The sequence below is a fragment of the Symphalangus syndactylus genome, chromosome 16, assembly GCF_028878055.3.
Source record: "Symphalangus syndactylus isolate Jambi chromosome 16, NHGRI_mSymSyn1-v2.1_pri, whole genome shotgun sequence".
Classification (NCBI taxonomy): domain Eukaryota; kingdom Metazoa; phylum Chordata; class Mammalia; order Primates; family Hylobatidae; genus Symphalangus; species Symphalangus syndactylus.
In genome coordinates this window covers 77005771-77028654 of record NC_072438.2, presented here as the reverse complement: position 1 = coordinate 77028654, position 22884 = coordinate 77005771, and the positions used below count along the sequence as shown (strand labels likewise).

The window sequence follows — 22884 nt, the reverse complement described above, 5'->3', positions numbered from 1 at the left end:
ATAAAACAGACTTTAAACCAACAAAGATCAAAAAAGACAAAGAAGGGCATTACATAATGGTAATGGGATCAATGCAACAAGAAGAGCTTACTATCCTAAATATATATGCACCAAAAACAGGAGCACCCAGATTAATAATGCAAGTTCTTAGAAACCAACAAAGGGACTTAGACTTCCACACAGTAATATTGGGAGACATTAACACCCCACTGTCAATATTAGACAGATCAACGAGACAGAAAATTAACAAGGATATTCAGGACTTGAACTCAGCTCTGCACCAAGTGGATCTAAGAGGCATCTACAGAACTCTCCACTCCAAATCAACAGAATATACATTCTTCTCAGCACCACATTGCACTTATTCTAAAATTGACCACACAATTGGAAGTAAAATACTCCTCAGCATATGGAAAAGAATGGAAATCATAACAGTCTCTCAGAACACAGTGAAATCAAATTAGGATTAAGAAACTCACTCAAAACCACACAACTACATGGAAACTGAATATCCTGCTCTCGAATGACTACTGGGTAAATAATGAAAGGAAAGCAGAAATAAATAAGTTATTTGAAACCTATAAGAACAAAGACACATATAACAGAATCTCTGGGACACAGCTAAAGCAGTGTTTAGAGGGAAATTTATAGCAGTAAATGCCCACAGGAGAAAGTGGGAAAGAGCTAAACTTGACACCCAAACATCACAATTAAAAGAACTAGAGAAGCAAGAGCAAGGAAATTCAAAAGCTAGCAGAAGACAAGAAATAACTAAGATCAGAGCAGAGCTGAAGGAGATAGAAACACAAAAAAACCCTCAAAAAATCAATGAATTGAGGAGTAGTTTTTTTTGAAAAGATTAAAAAATAGGTGGACCACTTGCCAGACTAATAAAGAAGAAAAGAGAGAAGAATCAAATAGACACAGTAAAAAATGATAAAGGGAATATCACCAGTGATCCCACAGAAATACAAACTACCATTACAGAATACTATAAAAACCTCTATGCATATAAACTAAAAAAATCTAGAAGAAATTCATAAATTCCTGGACACATACACCCTCCAAAGACTAAACCAGGAAGAAGTCCAATCCCTGAATAGACCAATAACAAATTCTGAAATTCAGGCAGTAATTAATAACCTACCAACAAAAAAAGCCCAAGAACAGATGGATTCACAGCCAAATTTTACCAGAGATACATAGAGGAGCTGGTACCATTTCTTCTGAAACTATTCCAAACAATAGAAAAAGAGGGACTCTCCCCAACTCATTTTATGAGGCCAGCATCTTTCTGATAACAAAACATGGCAGAGACACAACAAAAAAAGAAAATTTCAGGCCAATAACCCTTATAAACATTGATGTGAAAATCCTCAATAATATACTGGCAAACTCAATCCAGCAGCACATCAAAAAGCTTATCAACCACGATCAAGTTGGCTTCATCCCTGGGATGCAAGAATGGTGTTGGGAAAACTGGCTAGCCATATGCGGAAAACTGAATCTAGATCCTTTCCTTATGCATTATACAAAGATTCACTCAAGATGGACTGAAGACATAAACGTAAGACCTAAAACCATAAAAACCCTAGAAGAAAACCTAGGCAATACCATTCAGGACATAGGCATAGGCAAAGACTTCATGACTAAAACACCAAAAGCAATGACAACAAAAGCCAAAATTGATAAATGAGATCTAATTAAACTAAAGGGCTTCTGCACAGCAAAAGAAACTAGCATCAGAGTGATCAGGCAAACTATAGAATGGGAGAAAATTTTTGCAATCTATCCATCTGACAAAGGACTAATATCCAGAATCTACAAAGAACTTAAACAAATTTACAAGAAAAAATGAACAACCCTATCAAAAGGTGAGCGAAGGATATGAACAGACACTTCTCAAAAGAAGACATTAATGTGGCCAACAAACATGAAAAAAAGCTCATCATCACTGGTGATTAGAGAAATGCAAATCAAAACCACAATGAGATACCATCTCACATCAGTTAGAATGGCAATCATTAAAAAGTGAGGAAGCAACAGATGCTGGAAAGTATGTGGAGAAATAGGAGCACTTTTACACTGTTGGTGGGAAGGTAAATTAGTTCAACCGTTGTAGAAGACAGTGTGGTGATTCCTCAAGGATCTAGAACCAGAAATACCATTTGACCCAGCAATCCCACTACGGGGTATATACCCAAAGGATTATAAATCATTCTAATATAAAGACACATGCACATTTATATTTATTGCACCACTATTCACAATAGCAAAGACTTGGAAACAACCCAAATGTCCATCAATGATAGACTGTATATACACCATGGAATACTATACAGCCGTAAAAATAATGAGTTCATGTCCTTTGCAGGGACATGGATGAAGCTGGAAATCATCATTCTCAACAAATTAACACAGGAACAGAAAACCAAATACCACATGTTCTCACTCATAAATGGAAGTTGAACAAGGAGAATACATGGACACAGGGAGGAGAACATCACACACCGGGGCCTGTAGAGGGTAAATGGGGTTGAACAATGAGAACCCGTGGACACAGGGAGGGGAACATCACACACCGGGGCCTGTCAGGGGTTGGGAGAGCTAGGGGAGGGATAGCATTAGGAAAAATACCTAATGTAGATGACGGTTTGATGGGTGCAGCAAACCACCGTAGCACGTGTATATCTATGTAACAAACCTGCCCTTTAAACACATGTATCACAGAACTTAAAGTATAATTTAAAAAAAAAGAAAAAAATAAGCAAAAAATATATAAAACCAGAAGTTAGATTTTTTTTGAGAAAATAAATAAATTTTAAAAAAGTTTTGTCACACTGATCAGAATAAAGTAGATAAAAGTTAATAATATTAAAGATAGCATTCATCACTACAGATATCAAAAGGATAACGTGAAAATATTTTGAACAACTTTATGTTAATACATTTGACAACTTAGATGAGATTTACAAATTCCCTGAGAGATAAAAAATTAAAAACAAAACTTAGCTCATTAAATAGATAACCAGAGTAATTCTGTAACTACTAGAGAAAATATGTAGATACAACTCATATAAAAAACAAAATTACAGCCCCAAATATTGTCATTTTTAAACCCTACCAAACATTAAGAAAACATTCTAATTCTATGCAAACTCTTTCAGAAAAGTAAAGAGCATATTATATATCCTACTGTATTCTATGAAGCAGTACTTCCATTTTACCAAATTTAGACCAAAACATTACAGAAAAACAAAGCTATCGAAAGTATCTCTTATAAGCATCATGCAAAAGTGACTAAGTGGCTAATTTATTTTATGAAATAAATAGCCTTGGTGACCTAGAAGGGGCATCATGCCTCTCGCAAGGTGCCCAGCATTTACTGAATTCCTAATAAGCAAATATGCTAGATGAATGAAGAAAAGATAACATGGATTATTATAAAGATGTGGTCTCATTCAGACTCAAAAATGTTCAATTGTCCAGCAATAACAGGGTTCATCATCTAAGTTGATATAATGTCATTGTTTACAGTTTTCCGATAATGTGTGATTGCACTGAAAAAAGTTACAATCAATTATTTCTAAAATGAATGTAGGATTTCTAGCATAAAAATATGGTGCAACAGACACTAAGGAGAAATAAAGACACAACCAACATTGATGTTTTTTTGAAACATGACAAAAACTATAAAAAAGCAGACACTTGTTGAGCATTTGTAGCTACTGGTATGACCACCCCTTGTCCTTTAAAAAATAGATGAATACTTATTTCCATTTCAGTAATGCAGAAAACATAAAAATAATTTACACTCTTTTCTAATAAACCCTCATACAAAAGACACCAACAAGCACGCATATACCATTTCAATAAAACACAAATATACATTGCTTTGGATATGAACATGCTAGCGCATATACATTGATCATTGGACAGATAGATTAATTTTTCATTTAATTTCAAGAGTTTTACTCTAAGCAATATGAACATTTTAATTAGGCATCTTATGTATTATGGTAAAAATACTGCCAGAGTAAAATAATCTCCAATAATAACAAGAAGATGTGTTTCAAAATGAAGTTAAACAATATAGCAAGTACATAATTTGATACTGATAATTTATTTTTTTAAAACAGATGTTTAGTGAATCATACTGTAATAAACCTAAAACTAACCCTAATTTTCAATCTAATATAAGCTCTAGGCATTAACTACACATTGGATTTTATGGACTGTTTCTTAATTACAAAGGTTAACATGTTCTTAATCTCACCAACAAATTAAATCATCATTAAAATATATTTAGTGCAACAAATTGCTTTGTGAATTAACATATTTGGATAGTCCTAAAATGAAAATTAAATGGTTATATATTTAGTATTGTGATTATTAGTATTATTATTATTTAGTATTGTGTCCTATGTGTAAAGGGCAACATGAAAAGAATTTAACCATTTTCCCCAACTAATTAAATTTTAAGTCAAGTAGAATTTTAGATTATTTATTAGCCATATATTTAACAGATTAATGTATTGTCTATCTCTTTCGCTGTCTATATGTTCCTCCACACATCCACCTATCATTATTCATCCCAAGCATTAATCTATACATGCCCCAACTACATTTAAATTCCCCTTTGAACAATATATGAGATTCATTTATATTTCTGACATATTTAAAACCTTTAAAATGGTGAAAACTATTCAAAATTTGGAAAGATATGCTATACAAATTAATACTTTTACCTTTCTTATTCACTTAAATGTCATTATCTCTTTAGTAATACTCTGAGAATATAATTGACATAATATTCTTCAAAAATTTTGATATGTGTTAGGCCTTAGTAACAATTTTCAAAAGAAAATATTTCATAATTTCTAGGAAAACATTTTTTCTAACTTATATATTTAGTTCATTATTAATTTGAACTTTTATTTAACCAAGAGGGACAATGAGACAAGGACTACAGCAGCAATAAAGGTATTAAAATCATTGACTCTGGCATTAAACTGCCTGGTTCTTAAAATCAGCTTTGCTAATAAACAATGGGCAAATTACTTAAGTACTCGGTGCCTGTTTTATCATCTCCAAAAACAGATTATAATACTATCTACCTTGTACCCAGAGCACTTCAAAGACAGCCAAGCTAAGAATTTGTGCTCTGGAAGTGTTCGGTATTATTACTGTGCTTGATTATACATGGTGCAACCATTTTTTCACACAGTTTGTAAACAGTGAGATTATTATATTTCTAAAAAGATAATAAATGTTTTCAAAGTACTTACTTTATTAAATTGTTCCTGGCATCTGGGTCGTATGCTGTAACCTGTCCAATGATACTGCCCTCCTTTACGTCTTCATCTACTTCTATCAAGTAAGAGACTTTAGTGAACACAGGAGGCTCATCTATATCTTCCACAGATATTTTGACCACAGCTGTATCTTTGAAAGGTCCCAGGTGTAAGAATCGTGGATCAGGGTGAGTGTTACTTGCATCCACTCTTAAAGTGTAGAGCATTTGATTTTCAAAATCTAAATTCTGAAGTTAAATAACATAAAAGAAATTAGCATAATTCAGAAGATATGACAATGGAAGACAATTTCAAAGATTAATAGCCAGCGATCATGATTATACCAACAATTCTATTTAAATGATAATGATTGCTTCATAGGTATAAAAAATAAATTTATAAATATATGTTTTGCCATACACTTATTCACAGAGGGTTAACTTAATATAATGGCATACACATTGAGATTGATTCTCACTTAGTAATATCCTTCATTTTTTTGGTGACAAGTAAATGAAGTATTATCTAATGGATTTATACATTACGTATTATCATTATTAAAGTTATGCAGTTATAATCAGTAGAAAAATATAAAATAGAAGTATAGAATAAAAATTATTTTTACTTCAATTATTTGAGCACTTGTGGAAAGTAAGATATGAATAAAAAGTGAAATAAGGACAATATGAAATGATAATATTGAGCTGTATTATTAGATGTAAAGATTAAGAATGTTCTCCCACATTGCATTGAAAATTGAGGCAACCAATGGAAAACACAAAGCATCTTCAGGTTTTGTTTATTTGAATAGATCATCACACTTACAATGAAAATATTTTGAAAAGTGCATGAAATAATGATGGCTTCATGTTTATTTTTTCCTCTATGGAGAAATACAAAACAAGTACCTTGAAGTTTATCTGATTTTAATTTGACTGTTTTCTAGTTTTAGCATGAGCAACTGAGGTTTTAAGTGTCAATTATGAAGACATTTAACTTGTTTGAAGTGACATCACAACTATTCTCATTTATCTGAAGGATAGACAGTATGTAAAAGAAGGGAGAAAATAAATCCCAGGCCTTTTTTCCCTTTTCTGAAAAGCAAACGTAAATTATAAAGCACTCAATGAAAAAATGAAGACAGTGAAAAGAAACCTGTTTGACAGTTATAATCCCTTCCTGTGTATCCTTGTCAGTGATGACATCGAACATGTCTGCACCATCTCCTTCAGCAATGCTATACTCCATTTCTGCATTTTCCCCCACGTCAGGGTCATTGGCTTTTATCCTTCCAAGATGAGTTCCAAGAGGTACAGACTCGGGAGAATTAAATTGATACGTACCTATAAATTAAGTAAGAGCTGTTTTGACATTTCATCTTTAGATAACATTTTTTCATTTCCTCTGCATTTTTAACTTAAATACATTAATTTTAAATAGGGAGAGTATTTATCATATTGAATTGAAAGCAGTCAAAATTATATATTTATTAATTTGGAAAAATAATTCATAAAACAGAACACTCTCATTTAGTAAATGAGAAGTGTAAGACCCAGAAAAAAAAATTAGAGAATGTCCCAAAGTTATTTAGACTATAGATGGTAGGCCTGATATAAGAATCCAGAACTTTTGACTTAAAAGAACATGAAAAACAATTATTTACTGCTCATCTGGGGCTTTCAAAATGGTCATCACAAGTTTCTTTTTTTTTTACGTGTATTCAGTTATTTTTTAAAAATGCATTTATTATTTTATTCTAAATCAGGAATAAAAAATAATGCCGTACAGACCAGTGTTTTTTTTTTTGCCTGTTTGTTTTAGTTTTAGTTTTAGTATCTTTTAGTGGGGCATGGATGTTTGTATTTTTTGTAAGTTCAGGCAAGTGTTATATTGTATTCTGGTATCCCTGAAAGCATTTTAGTTTGTGGCTACCTATTCAAGAAACAATAGAAAAAAGAAAACTTTAATATTAGTTAATAAAGGTCAGAAATATTTTTAAACATTTACAATGTGCTCCAGTCTATACAAGGTCAAAAGGTTTATATGCTAATTTATTTAATCCTCACACTAGTCCTCAAAGGACCAATTTAGCTATATCATCTTCAGGGGCAGGCCTTAAGGAAATTATACTGCAGACTTGGGAAAGGGAGAATGCAAAAACTAATTCTTTCTCACTTCAAAGTCTATATTCTTTCCAATTTATTTGGTGGTTAAGAATATGAGTAAATAAATCCAACTGCCTGGGTTTGAATTCTGACCACCTGGCCAGTTAGTTAAATTCTCTAAACTTTGATGTCCTCATCTAAGAAATAAGGATGATAGTGATAGTATATCACTCATAGGTTTGTTTGATGGATTACAAAAATTTAGCTCTGGATCTAGTCCTTAATATTTTATTATTATTATTATTATTATTATTATTATTATTATTATTATTATTATTTTGAGACGGAGTCTTGCTCTGTCGCCCAGGCTGGAGTGCAGTGGCGCAATCTCGGCTCACTGCAAGCTCCGCCTCCCGGGTTCACGCCATTCTCCTGCCTCAGCCTCTCCGAGTAGCTGGGACTACAGGCACCCGCCAACACGCCCGGCTAATTTTTTTTTTGTATTTTTTTAGTAGAGACGGGGTTTCACCGTGGTCTCGATCTCCTGACCTCGTGATCCGCCCGCCTCGGCCTCCCAAAGTGCTGGGATTACAAGCGTGAGCCACCGCGCCCGGCCAATATTTTATTATTACTATTATAGTTCCAAAGTTTTGTTAACATTATTATAGATAACAGAATTACAGAATGTCAAGGCATTAAAAATGCATTCAGTAATACTCTTTATAAAGGAATATGAAGGCAAAGTTTAGGTTTATGTTATTTAGGCTTATTATTTATGTTCTCAGCAAATTTCATTGTTTTACATATAGGATATGAATATGTCCACCAATCAAAGCTCAATAAAACATTTTAAATATAATTAGCCTGGAAAAATGTTTTACTGTATTGAGATTAGTGATATGAATTTAAGTTTCAGCTTTTAATTGAATATTTCGAAATAAGGCTCCTTATATATTTATTCACTGCAAAATAACAAATTTCATCAGAGAATGGAAATCTTTTTCTGCAGGACGTCATGAAATGCAAAGCATCCATGGTTTAATGTCTGTCCTAAAATGACGACAACTGAAAGAGTGTTGATGTAATCTTCATAACTTAGTAACAGAGATACTACCAAACTTGAATACGTCTACAATACCCACATAAACATAGTAAACCATAACTCTATGGGCCACTAGGAAAATATAAAAATGATGCTAAATAAGCCAATCTGCATTGATATTTTTAAAATATCAAGAAGTCTGTGTTTCAGAATCAATTAGATAAGAGATGCTAAGTTTGCATGTAAAACAATGTAGCTGAGGTAAGACAAGTGAGAGACACAAGATTTGAATCCAGATAGCCAGACATGAGAGCCCACCCTCCTAACCAAGAAGTGGATCCAAAGGAAAATGTTAAGACAATCTTAGTGAATGTTGAGAAAGGAAGTCTGGAAAACTTTATAATCCTTCAAAATTAGAAAAGTTAATTCAAAAGTTGCCAGAGAAGCTTAATACTTTGTTTTCTTCCACTACCTACTCCAAAAAAAATGATGAAAATAATCACCATCACTCTCTATTTGTGGGAAATTGTGATTTTTTTGTTTTTTGTAGAGGAATGGATTGTGGTTTTTCCTTTGTGCATAAACCAATAGCAAAACTACTAGTATGAAATGTGAATATTAAATTTGGCTACTAGTGTATTTGAGAAGTTTTTGGACATGAGATCACTGAAACATTCCTTACTCTGGGGAAATCGAGGAGGGTTGTTGTTGACATCTGTCAGCGTGATGTTCACTGTGGTGGTTCCAGAAAGGCCTCCCATCTGGCCGCCCATGTCTTTGGCCTGTATAACAACCTGGTACTGCTCTCTATTTTCTCTGCTCATGTCTGGTAATGCAGTTTTTATTATGCCTTTTGGAAAAAGCAGACAAAAGTTTTGCAATTAAATCGCTGAGTTTTAAAATTAAGCTAGACAAGACTCATTTTACAGAAGCTGATTATAACAAACATAAAATGTCAGTATATTTAAATATGTCTTTCAATCCATAACCGCTTTAACATAATTCACGGAACAGGAAGGATTTTGCCATGGGCTATTGTTCATGAAATGGGTTTTGCTAAATCAATGTATTTATTTTTTTTTGATTACAAAAATTAACTTCAGTCAAAAATCTTTAGACAAATACAGTCGTTTAATTACGATAATTGTCACATTCAAGTTTTGAGTATTCTCTATGCCACATAATGTGCTGAATGTCTGTGAAATTTTGTATTTAGTGTTTCAAATTTAAACCCAGTGAATAATAGTTTAAAGAGCAAAGGGTTCAAATAAGTTATTAAAATAATAGAAAGTTTGCATTTGTTTCCATTCAATAATGACAGGAAACAAATAGAAACATGAAACTGAATGAGTAATGGTTTCAAAATATTTTAAAAATCTCTAAATTAATTATGCATCTTAGTGTGTTATACAATAAGAAGTCAGCCAAGTTTAAATATTGTACCTGATTCTGGGTCCACTGAAAAATATGGCTGTCCTTGCAATATGCTATAGACCACTTTGGCACTATTTCCATAGTTGGCGTCATCTGCATCCGTTGCAGTTACTTGTATAACAGATGTACCTACATGAAACCCCCATCCCCAAACAGAGACATTTACATACTTCCAAATTTGAAACAATCTTTCTTAAAAATATGTTGCCATCAGTGTTTTGTATTAGACAATGTTGTACGTTTGAAGACACTTATTTAAATACTTCCTCAGAAAAGTTACTTTCCTTTCTCATTTTCTATAAACTGAAGTATTTCTTAATTTTTTTGTTTACCTAAGAAAAAGCATCAAAATATACTATCAGTAAGGTGAATATAATGAGACTAATTAATGCATTGCATTTTTAATTTATTGGAAATATTTTAGGGCAAACATTCTTAAAACGAATATAACACACACGAAATCTGAAATTAATACATTTACCACTAAGTGGAAACGTGTATTTAAAAGATAAATCTAACATTTTTTAACCTGCGGCTGCTTTTTACTCTGGTATATTTGACACTGAATGGTAAGTAAAATAAAAAAAAATAGAGACAATTTCTATGAAGAAATAAAGCAAAATGCTGTAACATTGACATGCAAGATATTTTTTGTTCCCAAGATATAACTAATTATGAGGGCCTATGCCTCTCTTTTAAATATAGATAATATGGTTCTTATGATTACCCCTATTGATATGCTGCATAATACTGGTTATTTGCTGCACATTTGTAAATCATTATTCTCCAAAAGAAGATGCAAAGTGTGTAATTCTGTGTCACATGCAATACTGCAATTTAAACTTACTATCTAATTTTATATCATTAAATTTAAATTATGTTAAATTTTGTTTCAAATCTTTCAAAACATAAAAGTGCTTTAAAAGCAGGGATCAGCATAATAAAATATATTGATGAATTTTTAGAATTATTTTTTCCTGAATTTCTATAAAGATTCAAAGCATGGTTCTAACATCACCCTTAACTGAAGCCTGCTAGGTGTGCCCTTGGACAAAGCTAGATTGTAGGACATTTTTCAGTATATTTTACATAATTTCTAAAAGTTTGAGTCTGACTCGTACATACATTTTAAAGTTTTTGAAAACAGGAAGAATTCCATATTGGCCCTACCACCTAATGTAATAGCCCACATACATTACACACTCAATAACTTGTCTAATTGAATTACGGCAGATGTTTCTCAAATGTTGCATATATATGTGTATGCCAATTCCAAAAATTAATATATAGTAATTAAGATCAATATTAACAGCTCATTTCCTGTCAATATATTTCAATGTTAACACATGAATTGAGCAAGGCTTTTTAATGTTTTCTCAAAATTAATTAGCAGAACAATGACAACTTGAGCTCATTCTCTTGAGGCCTCTGTTTTCTCAACTGTAATGGAATTGATGTGTCCTGTGAGTGAATGGAAACATTGCATATTTACTTAATCCATCCCAGCTGTAAGCGTTTATCATTAAAAAATTATCTACCCATGTGTTCATTAGATGAAAGCAAAAATGACAAAGTGATTTACATTCCCCCCACACAAATCACTTTATGATGTGCAGAAGTTCAACAAAGTGTTTTTTTTTTTAAATTTACATGTAATGTCCTTTTTATATAACCCTATGTGATATATATTAGAATAAGTGTTGTTTTCACAATTGGAGGTTATTGAAATATGAATTATTAAGCATTACCAATATGCTGAAAATACAAGTAGTTCATTCATCAATTTTAGGACGTTTCTTGAGTTACCTATTTTATTTTTCTTTTCACATGAGCGTTATTGTAAGCTTTCATAATGGGTACAGGTAAAAACAATCTTCTATATTTATTTGACTCTTTCAAATAACATTTTGTGGAATTTTAATTTTGATTATTAGCTCTATTAGTGGGTAGATGATCTTTGAAGTTATGCAAAGACGCTTAACAAAGAGAAAGAAGTTAATATAAACAAGAGAAATAAACTCTATGATGTGGCCAAAAAGCTAAAAGCACACATAAAGTACTTGTTCCACCTTTCAGAGCTCTGGTAACAATTAAGAATGCTTTAAATACTGGTAGTCACTGACAAAATATCATTGATATGTTATTTTTTAGCAAACTGAGAGACAGTGTGTTGGATTATAGGGAATAAAGAGTTGTAGTTTTTTTCAGAGGTGTACTGACTTATTACACAGTTAAAAGTATTTAGTAATAAAATTAAATAAAAAATGGTTTTTATGTTTTATACTAATTTTATAAATGTTTCTTTATAAAGACAAAAGAGAATACACATGGATATTTACATGCCACTAAATTTTCCAAAATATGTATAATTTTAATTTATTCTTTAGTTATTTAAAATAAATATTTTATTTTCATATTAAAGATAAAATATAGTAAGTAAAACATAGTGAAACTTGAATGACAAATTTATATATTGCATCTCATATCAAAGAGGTGAACATGATTTTCAGACCATTATTTTTGCAATTCACATTTTTATAAGAGTTTTGCATATAATATCTTACTTTAAATAGAAAATACGTTAAGGAATCAAAGAAGTTTACTGTAATTCTTAACTCATTATTTACTTAACTATATAACTAATAATCTTTAGGAAAAATTTCGAAGACACAGAGGCTAATTCTATAATAGTAAATCATGAAGAAATGTTAAAAGCTGATAAATAAATAACTTGGTGGCTAAAGATTTCAAGGAACCAAAAGCATTCCTCTGGATATGGGAGAAAAATTCATCAATATAATTATTATTATAATTTAAATATAAGAAAAGTTTAGATTACACAATGTAACCAAGCTATGCCAGTTGGTCTTACATATATATTTACACATCATATTAGAGGAAGTTAAATCAATTCATTTTATTACACTATACAAAATAAACTTCATATATAAAAGAAAAAACATCCCTCTATATATTTGTGCCTTATATGCAAATATGAAAATATTTTGAATCTAGTGTTTGCAATATTTAAAATCACAAATGTAAATGACCTCAAAACCTAGGCCTCGTATCTATCATCTATCTATCTATCTATCTATCTATCTATCTATCTATCATCTATCTATCTATCTATCTATCTATCTATCTATCTATCATCATCATCTATCATCTATCTATCTATCTGGCATTAATTATCTCTATATATAAACTTACAATAAAATATTTGTATACAAAGATTACTTAGTATAAATGTTACTAATTTAAACGGTTTTCTAGACACAGATAGTATTGAGAAGGGGAAATTCTGCCCTTTCTTTAATAAAAAGCAACTTTGTGGCATGGTAATGTCAGAAAATATATATCACAGCCTATTATGTTGTGTAACACTTAAAAGCTTTCTCTCTCACACACACATTCTCTTTATCTGCACCTATGTATATCTATCTATCATCTGTCTTTCCGTATGTCTGGAGTGGTTTATATAATGGTAAAGCCAACTAAAGGATAAAGAAACAGAATCACTCTATGAACTAGAGGAAACAAAGAAAAGAGGTGAATAGTATGGGCTTTTTCCTACCCTGTAGCCTAAGGCCTATTTTTCGAGCACTGTAGAAAAGAAACTGGAATATTTTGACTTGGTTCAATGTGAGAATGAGATAATGAAAGTTACAGAAAATGAAAAAGGAGTTTATTCTTCACAGCATTCTATGAATCTGATTTTGATAGAGTCAACTGTTTGCTTCTGCCGTAGGGTGATGACAGCCACTAACTTGAGGAGCAGGGGTAAACAGTGCCCTTGATATAAATGTTTGTGCTGTGGGGGCCACTAATAAGAGAAGTAGGAGTGATGTTTTCAGACAGTGTCGTGGAATTATAAGGGGCCATTAATTCGATGTCCAGGCATTTAAATCATGCTTTGTTAGCTATAAGTTTATTTTACTGTGAAATGAAAACTCTTTAAGGGCAGAGTCCATATCTAGTTTGTTCAACACTTACACTTAAAACGCAGCAGAGAATCTAGTGCAAAATCATAAGAACTAACTTTCACAGAATGCTTAATGTAGACTAGACATAGTTCTCAGTACCTGATTGGTTTTTATTACTTTATCCTCATGATACATGTGGGGTGTGGGCCATAGAAGTTGCTAATGACCACAAAACTGGTATGTGATAGAGCTGGACTAGGTCTAAGTCCATTCTAAATATATGTGGTCAAGAATTTTCTTCATAAATACTTTACCAAATGGCCTATCTCTCTGGTGTTAGAAATACAATTGGATACATTATTGAATCCACACGTAGTGAACTTCTGGGACATGAAGAATTCATTGACTGAGTTATTTTTGTTGTCTGTAAAAAATTACAAAGGGATTCCTGGTTGGGAGTCAAAGTGTTAGGAGGAGGACTGGATAGGTTTTTGAGAGTGAAGGTAGGGGAAATTTCCAGTCACCGAGAAAGGAAGCATCCCCAGTCACCAAATTTACAAAACAAAAATTTGCGTAGGTGAAGACGAAAGCATGCACATGAAGCAAGTTGATAGAAAATATTTAATCAGTAGTGTAATGATCACAAGAAATAAAAAAATAAAAATTAGAAATAGAAATGGAAAATACAAAACGTTGTAATCGAAGAGTATCCCGTTATCTTTAAATATATATCTTTGTATATCTTCCAGATTATATGTTCTGATTAGAATATGATAATGTATTTCAGATTTCATGAGTTTATTGGAGTCACTTTATTTTAACTGAAAATGGGTTGGGCATTTGGCACTAAAAATCCAATGTGAAATATGGCATATGATTGTGACAGACAGAAACTGAAGCAGAGGGAAACAACAAGGGAAGGAGTTGGTGAGAGAGAAGAGGAAGAAACAAATACTTTAAGAAATAAAAATGAATGGAAATAAGGGGCAGATAAATGGATATCAACAGAAAATAACATTGTAAAGAAGGGTAGGGCAATAATAAAGAAATCTTATCTTATTCCATAATACTCTATTTCTTCACAAAGCTAACTAACACTTGTAGTTTTTAACTCTTTGATTTAAATGAAAATAGCTTGTACTATCTGAAAATAATTTTAGAATTAAATCATTGTGTATTATTTTATTTGTAGATGTATTCTTAATTCTTTGATTATGCATCAGATTTAACTGTTAATATATGGGATACACAAGGCATGGCAGAGTTCCTAAATATTACTTGTTAGTTTTCCTATATAAATTGGTTTATTTGGATACATAGGAGTAAAGAAAATCACACCTGCAATAATTATAATAAGTTAGTCTTTTATTTTCCTTTAAATAAGGTAGGAGAGTTATAATAAAAGATCAATACAAATTTAGGAGGTAAAATACATCTACTTTTTATTTAGACATATTATATGGTTACATATAGTGATATATATGATTATATATAGTTTTTTATATATACAGATATATAGATATGTGTGTATTAAAATGCAGGGGCTTTATCCCCTTAAATTCTTATTTAGATTTAATTTGAATGAGAAGGGCATTTGATTTAAAGTAATAAATAAGAAAGATACTAATTTAGAGGAGTTACTCACGATTTAATAAATTAAAATATTTCCAGACTAGATTTTGAATAATAAACATAACTATTTAAAAGAGAAAAATAATAAGGCATTAAAATTGTCCAGCTATCTCTGTGATATGGTTTGGCTATGTTCCCACCCAAATCTTATCTTGAATTGTAACTCCCACAATCCCCATGTGTCACGGGAGGAACCTGATGGGGAAGTGATTGAATTATGGGGGCGGGTCCTTTCTGCATCTTTCTCCTGATAGTGAATGAGTCTCAAGACATCTGATGGTTTTAAAAATAGGAGTTTCCCTGCACAAGCTCTCTTTCTTTGCCTGCTGCCATCCATGTAAGACATGATTTGCTCCTCCTTGCCTTCTGCCATGATTGTGAGGCCTCCCCAGCCATGTGGAACTGCAATTCCATTAAATCTCCTTTTCTTCCCGGTCTCGGATATGAGTTTATCAGCAGCATGAAAACGGACTAATACACTCTGCATCTATTAACTTTTGTTTTTCTTTTTAAAATTAGGCTAGTAGTAACTTGGCCAAGTCACTTTAATTCTTTTGGGCTCATGTTTATGTATTTATTAAAATAGGCAATTAAACCAAGTATAGTATATTCTACATATACATATTGTATATGTAGTATTATACATTTATGTTTAAGTAATGGAAGCACATACAAAGTTATAGGTGAACTGAAGTGGAAGCAAGTAATATAATGTTAGTATTAGAAACCAAGAATAACAATTGTCCTATACAAATAGAATTAACATTTATCCGTATTCTTAAATCTTTATTTTTTACTTCCAAAAACTGTAGCCAGAGCCATACATCTGCCTGCTACTATATACTTGTCTCATTTTTTGGGAATTCTAGCCAGGTAGTGAATGCAACTGACAATGGCTCAAATCCTTGTATTTGCAACCTACACTGATCCAAAGTTGTACTGCTTACACTTTAAAGCTTATGCAAATGAAATGTAGATTGCCTTACAGAAAGAGATTTTGTACAATATAAACTACAAAACATCTTTCATGCATAAACTTATATATTGAATATTTTATTATGAGTGATGGAACCAGTGAAGGATTCTAAAATATATACATATACGTGTGTGTGTGTGTCTGTATTTCAGTTCTGATATTGTTACTCAAGAAATATTAATAGAACCTAGTTGTATTAGTATTTCATATGAGACAAAATACATTTGAATTATGTATACAGGTGACAAATAGTAATACACAGAGTAAAATATAATAGTCCATTAAGTATCAGAAAATAATGTAGGAGAAAATACAGGTTATGTGCGATTAAATATCAATAGTCTCTGATAGGGAAATATTTGTTTTTTCACAAAAGTGGGGTACTTCTTTGAAATATTTTGTGTATTCACATTTAAAATAATTATTCTTAAAGTTTCTCATATTCAAATATTTCCATTATCTTAATTATACTTTTTACTTTTCTAGGTATGTCAAATCTTTCTGGGGAAGGATAAGCGAAAGTTTTATATTGTAAGATTTCAACATATCTGGTAAAATAATATGTACACAAGAGAAAAAATAATATTTTACAAAAGGTACTAACGAAAACAGAATTACTTTGAAATAATCATCAATAGGAAATTGATGAGTGTAATTTTATATGTACCTTAATCTCACATATAAACCCTTTAAAAAAAATGATGTATGTCTGAATTAGCCCACTGGTCGACCTATGCAAACCAATCTAGTACTTTCCATGCAACTAAGATACTAAAAAATATAACAGGAAACATATCCACTCATTTTTGTATTAGAGCTTTATGATTTCACAGGACTCCTGTCTAATTTGATAAATTCCTTTTGTTTTATTAGAGTGAATACCTGAAAGTGCTACTTCAGTTCTATTTAACTGCATTTTCTTCAGTTAGATGACATTTCATTTGAGGTGAGAATAAATAAGTTTTTAAAAATTCTTGGTTCTTCCTGCTAAATATCTCACATAGTTAACATTTTACATTAAACATTCAGTTAAGGTGGATAAGTTCGTTTCTCCTTCTATAGAAATTATTTTAGACTGAAACATATTAGTTATAAGAATGTCAAAAACATACACTGAAAACTGGTTTTGAAATGGTATTCAACTAAATTGTACCAAATTTGGGAAATTGGCTGCAGATCTTATAAATTAAGTTTATGTCCTTATTTTGGAAATATTTTTATGATGTGAATCAGTTCTCATTGACTCATTAACAAACCTAAACCTTTTATATTAATAGAGTTAAATGTAGTCATACACAGAAAAAACTTCACACAAGTGGTATCTAAAATGGTGGGCAGCCTTAAGAAGTGAAACAATTATTTTCAGTTTGCATAAGCCAATGTTCAGTGGTAGAATAACAAAAATAACATAAAGAGACTTGCAATCTTGTCATGATGCTACCAGGTTATTTGATCTTAATTCAGTTGCTTAATCTTTCTGAAACTTGAGTTTCTAATTAACAGAATAGGGATTTAAAGTTCTATTTCTCATGCCTACCACGTAAGTTGGCTTTAATGATCAAATGAGAAAACACTTCAACAGAAATTTGCCAAATGTGAGCACTGTTATTCAAAATAATGCAAGCAAAATTGTCCAAAGCTGCTGATACTATCTATTATTCTTTTGATTTCTGGCAAAAATACATTCCACTTAACTGCCATTTGAACGCCAGTTAGTAGAGTTGAGGGTATTGATTGAAATAAAATGAATTAACTGCTATTGATAATCATGTTTTATATAAATTACAACATAACAGGAGAATTAAGATATATAGAAATAAAAATAGAAGAGTTAGTTTAAGCTAAATAGTAGTTTACAGTTATAACTCTTATTTTGAAAGAGGCCACATGTCATAACCACATGTCAATAATAATTACCTGAGCAAACAAACAAATAAAAAGTAGCTTACATGGATTAGAATATACCTACCGACTCCAGACATTTCAGGAACACTGGCAGTGTATAAGTCTTTTGTAAATTTTGGCTCATTGTCATTGATATCATGAATTTTAATGATAAATTCCGATTCCGGTTCCACCTGCCGCCCAGTTTTTCTGTCTATAGCCTTGGCACGAAGAATGTACAGAGATTTTTCTTCTCTGTCTAGTTTCTTTGCAGCATGAATGTCTCCTGTATTTTCATCTATAACAAACAGACTGCCAGCCCCATCTCCTGTTAGTATGTATTTTAAATTTCCATCTCCTTTATCTTGGTCAGTGTGAAGCTTTAGAGAGGTAGAAAAGAAGAGTTCTGTAAATATATACATTATCATTACATAAAACATAATTTTGGCGCTATCAATTCGTGTCCATATAACAGCTTTGCAATAATTATCTTAATGGTTATCTTGACTTTTGCTGTGAGAGGGAGTTAAATATTTCAGTTCTTATTATACTCAAAATTTTTAACAGTCATATTTAGACATCATAAGGGACTAGATTTAAAATAATGTGAAAATTAATATGTATCTGTCAAAACAAAGATATTTATGAATAAAATGTTACCAAGATTTAAACCTCTAGGGCATTACAAAAAAATTCATTAACCTACATCTTGAGTGTAAAAGATTAATTAATGTTGATTACATTTAAAATGACTAAGCTCTAAGATATGATTTGAGAGATTTCTGAATATATTATAATGACAAGTTTAGAATAGCTACCTTAATTTTTAACTGATTTTATTCTCCTTCATTACAGAGTATCACCTTATCTGTGGGGGATACATTTTATAAGTGGATGCCTGAAACTGTGGAGAGTACTGAACCCTGTATATATTATGTTTTTTCCTATATGTACCTTCCTATGGCAAAGTTTAATTAATAAATTAAGCACAATAAGTGATAAGCAACAATAACTAATGATAAAATTGAACAATTATAACCATATACCGTAACAAAAGTTATTTGAATGGTCTCTCTCTCTCAAAATATCTTGTTGTTATTTACTGTGGGTAATTAAAATCTCAGAAAGTGAAACCATGATTAAGGGGGAACTACTGTAGAACATTGATTGTAGATTCACAGGCTCTGTATTCACAGAGACTAATCAGAGAGAGAGATTTGTAATTACTTATTTTCTATACGACTCTGGGAGAATATTATTTCAACCATGATGTTCTCATTTTTAGAAAATGTTATATTTTGTGTGCCTTTTAGATTTCAAGTAATGTAAAACTCACAGCTTGTCCTCTGGCCATATGAACTGTCTTAGGAAAAAATAGGATTTGTTTTCATAAATTATCTTCTTTTCATTGATAAATGCCCATCTGTAAAAATAACTTCTTAATGTAGGAGGCTGATCATTGAATATTTACAACAAACAGGCCATGTAATCCTAGAAATTATGAATTGAAAAACAACCTTAAAGATTTTACAATCCTAACACGATTCTGAAAATAATTGTTTTAAATTAATTAAAAACAATAATTGTTTTTATCATAAAAGTATGACTACAGTATATTTTGATATATGCTTACATCATAAAATTATTAAATCTAATTAACAAATTCATCACCTCACATACTTATGTTTTTGTTTTTGTGGTGTGAACTTTTACAAGGATGTGGATGGAGATGGGAGATATTCATCAAGGAATGCAAAATTTTATTTATTCAGGAGTAATAATCTTCAGTGGTCTTTTGCCCCGCATGGTGACTATAATAAATAATAAACTATATATTCAAAATTACCAAGAAAGTAAATTTTAAATAAAACTGGAGTTTTAACTAGCTTATCCCTGCTATATTGACTTACATCATACACTTTACAATTCCCATTTACATCCTGCCCCCACCTATTTCCTCAGCATTCCATTTTATCTTTGAATTATTTGACTATTTAAATTATGTGTTTAAATCATAGCCAAAATTAGAAATGTTTCATATTTTACACCTCTTTTGCAAGCTCAGCATCAAAATAATTGTCACATGTAGTCTTCCCATCTCTGAAATATCTTCTCAAGATATCTGTCTTCATCTCTATGGCTACATCATATCTTTTCCTTCATCTTATCTTCTCTGGACCACCAGAGCAATCTTCTAATCATGCTACCTCCACTCTTGCTCTACTCCAAGCAATTTTTCGTACTAAAGAGGGTGATTTTTCCACATCACAAATGTAGTCATATTACAATCTAGATTAAAAGTCTTCAAGTCACAGCATTTAAGAACTATAAACCTGAAGTCATAAAAACCAGGGTTAGCATCATGCACATTTTGGTGTTATATTGGCCTGTAGTTTGATTGTTTGTTTTTACATTTAAGTTTATTTTATTGAAAGAGTATAATTTTTTAAATCTTTATTTTATTATTATTGTAATTGCTTGAATTTTATAGCCTTATTTATACATCCTGGATAATCTGGCCCTGAATTCCAGAGGCATCTCTGCCTCTTTTCCCTCTTGCTGTATATTCTATACAAAGCAATTGTTTTGTTTTGTCTTTATGTCTCAGAAGGCCTGTTCCAGCTTTTAAGCCTGATGTTTGCAGCTGTTTCCCTCACCTTTTTACACCTTTACCTTCTTTTTTGTATTTTCCTCTAACTAAGTATTTGTCATATCTCATTTTACAATTTCCTCCTTAGGGAGGCCTTTCCTGACTCACTAGATTAGGATGGATGAGCCTGCTCTTGACTTACATAGCACACTTCATTCCCTATCATGATACTCATCACATTTGATGTAATTGTTTACCATGCCCACTAAGCTGTAAAATACATAAGGGAAAGACAGATATTCTTCTATTAAGTCACTCAATATATATTTCTTGAAGATCATAAATATTTCCTCTTTTTAACACTTTTTCACATAAATACAATTAGAAAAATCAGATCATAAATAAAACTTGCCTTTTTAACATAAATTACATCTTATAAATCTCTATGTGTCAATATTTTTAATGACTATCTTTTTGAAATGCCTTTTTCAAACCATTTATAATTAATATTTTTGTACCTTTATCTTTGCATTACTTGTCATTTTATTCTAAGAGGATGGAAAGAAAAAATATATAATTTGATGAAAGGAAACAAATAGCAAGAGATGAAAAAGGTGGACAAGTAGAGAATGTTATGTATTATAAGCCCAATTACATTACTTTTTAAACATGCTCTTATTTTTCAACAATATTATTTTAGTTTGCCTTGATGTACTTTTTTTGTGTTTTTAGAAATTTGAGAAATTAAACAAGTACATACAGAACAAACTAAAAATTTAAAATAAATCTGTAATGGTTAATTGTATGTGTCAGCCTGATTGGGCCATGGGATGCAGAGATATTCAATTAAACAATATTCTGGGTATATTTGTGAAGATGTTTTTGGGTGAAATTAATATTTGAATCAGTAGTCTAAATACAACAGATTGACCTTCTCAATATGTGTGTATCTCATCCAATCCTTTGAAGATAGCACCCTCTCATAGAGTTCTGAAAAACAAACAAACAAATAAACAAAAAAAACCTGCTGTTGTTTGCAGGTAACCGCCCTCTCTTTGAGAGGCAGTTTTGATCTGCTACTGAGTCTTAAAAAGTGAAAATTTAACTATTGTCTACCAATTTACTATGTGATCTGAGTGAGCATACTATCACCTGACTCACCAAGTCCTAAAGTTGGACATGCACAACAGAATTCCATCATCAAATGGATGTTGTATATAGGTGATATGGCCTCAGTAGGCCCTGAAGGCACAAATAAGTTATATGAAGAAGTAGCACAAATTTCCACGGTCCCCACTCCTACTACACTGCCTTCTGTCTCTCAGACTTCCTCTGTGGCCTCACAGATAATTCCCTGTGATTGGTTTCACTAAAGAAAAGAAGGTTCAGGCCTGTTTTACAGATGGTTCTGCACATTATGCAGGTACCAACTGAAAGTGGACAGCTGTAGCATATAGCCCCTTTCTATAACATTTGTGAATAGAAATGATGAAGGGAACTCTTGCTAGTGGCAGAATTTGAGCAATACTCCTGGTTGTTCACTTTGCTTGGAAGGAGTAATGGCCACATGTGCAATTGTGTACCAATTCACAGGCTGTGACTAATGGTATGGTTCTATGACTGGGACCTTGGGAGGAGCATGATGGAAAAATCGATGACAAGGAAATTTGGGGAGGAGGTATGTGAACAGATCAACCTGAATGGGCAAAAATGTAAACATCCATGTTCATGTTCACCAAATAATAACCTCAACATACCAGCAGTTTAATAATGAAGTGGACAGGATAGCCTGTTCTATGAATACCAGCCAGCCTCTTTCCCCAGCTGCCTCTGTCATCAGCTAGTGAGCTTATGAAAAAAGTGGCTATGATGGCTGGGATGGAGGTTATGCTTGGGATCAGCAATATGGACTTCCAGTCACCAAGGCCAATTTCGCTACAGCCACTGCTGAATGCTGAAGCTCTCAGCCACAGAAACCAACACTGAGCCTTCGATATGACA

General features: G+C 31.7%; 1 protein-coding gene and 1 long non-coding RNA gene across 3 annotated transcripts in view; one reads left to right on the top strand and one right to left on the bottom strand.

The window, feature by feature from the left end:
* Window positions 1-21680, top strand: part of LOC134732759 (uncharacterized) — a 45863-nt gene extending 24183 nt beyond the window's left edge. The window contains exons 2-3 of the long non-coding RNA XR_010116244.1: window positions 17283-17355; window positions 19149-21680. This is a non-coding gene — a long non-coding RNA (uncharacterized lncRNA). The remainder of the gene's footprint in view (window positions 1-17282; window positions 17356-19148) is intronic.
* CDH9 (cadherin 9) overlaps window positions 1-22884 on the bottom strand; it is a 167325-nt gene that overhangs the window by 22504 nt on the left and 121937 nt on the right. For both annotated transcript variants that reach the window (XM_055245992.2, XM_055245993.2), the window contains 5 exons: window positions 18379-18673; window positions 9885-10004; window positions 9124-9291; window positions 6450-6637; window positions 5289-5542 (listed from right to left, as the gene is read on the bottom strand). In XM_055245992.2, the coding sequence (XP_055101967.1) occupies window positions 5289-5542; window positions 6450-6637; window positions 9124-9291; window positions 9885-10004; window positions 18379-18673 (1025 nt within the window). The remainder of the gene's footprint in view (window positions 1-5288; window positions 5543-6449; window positions 6638-9123; window positions 9292-9884; window positions 10005-18378; window positions 18674-22884) is intronic.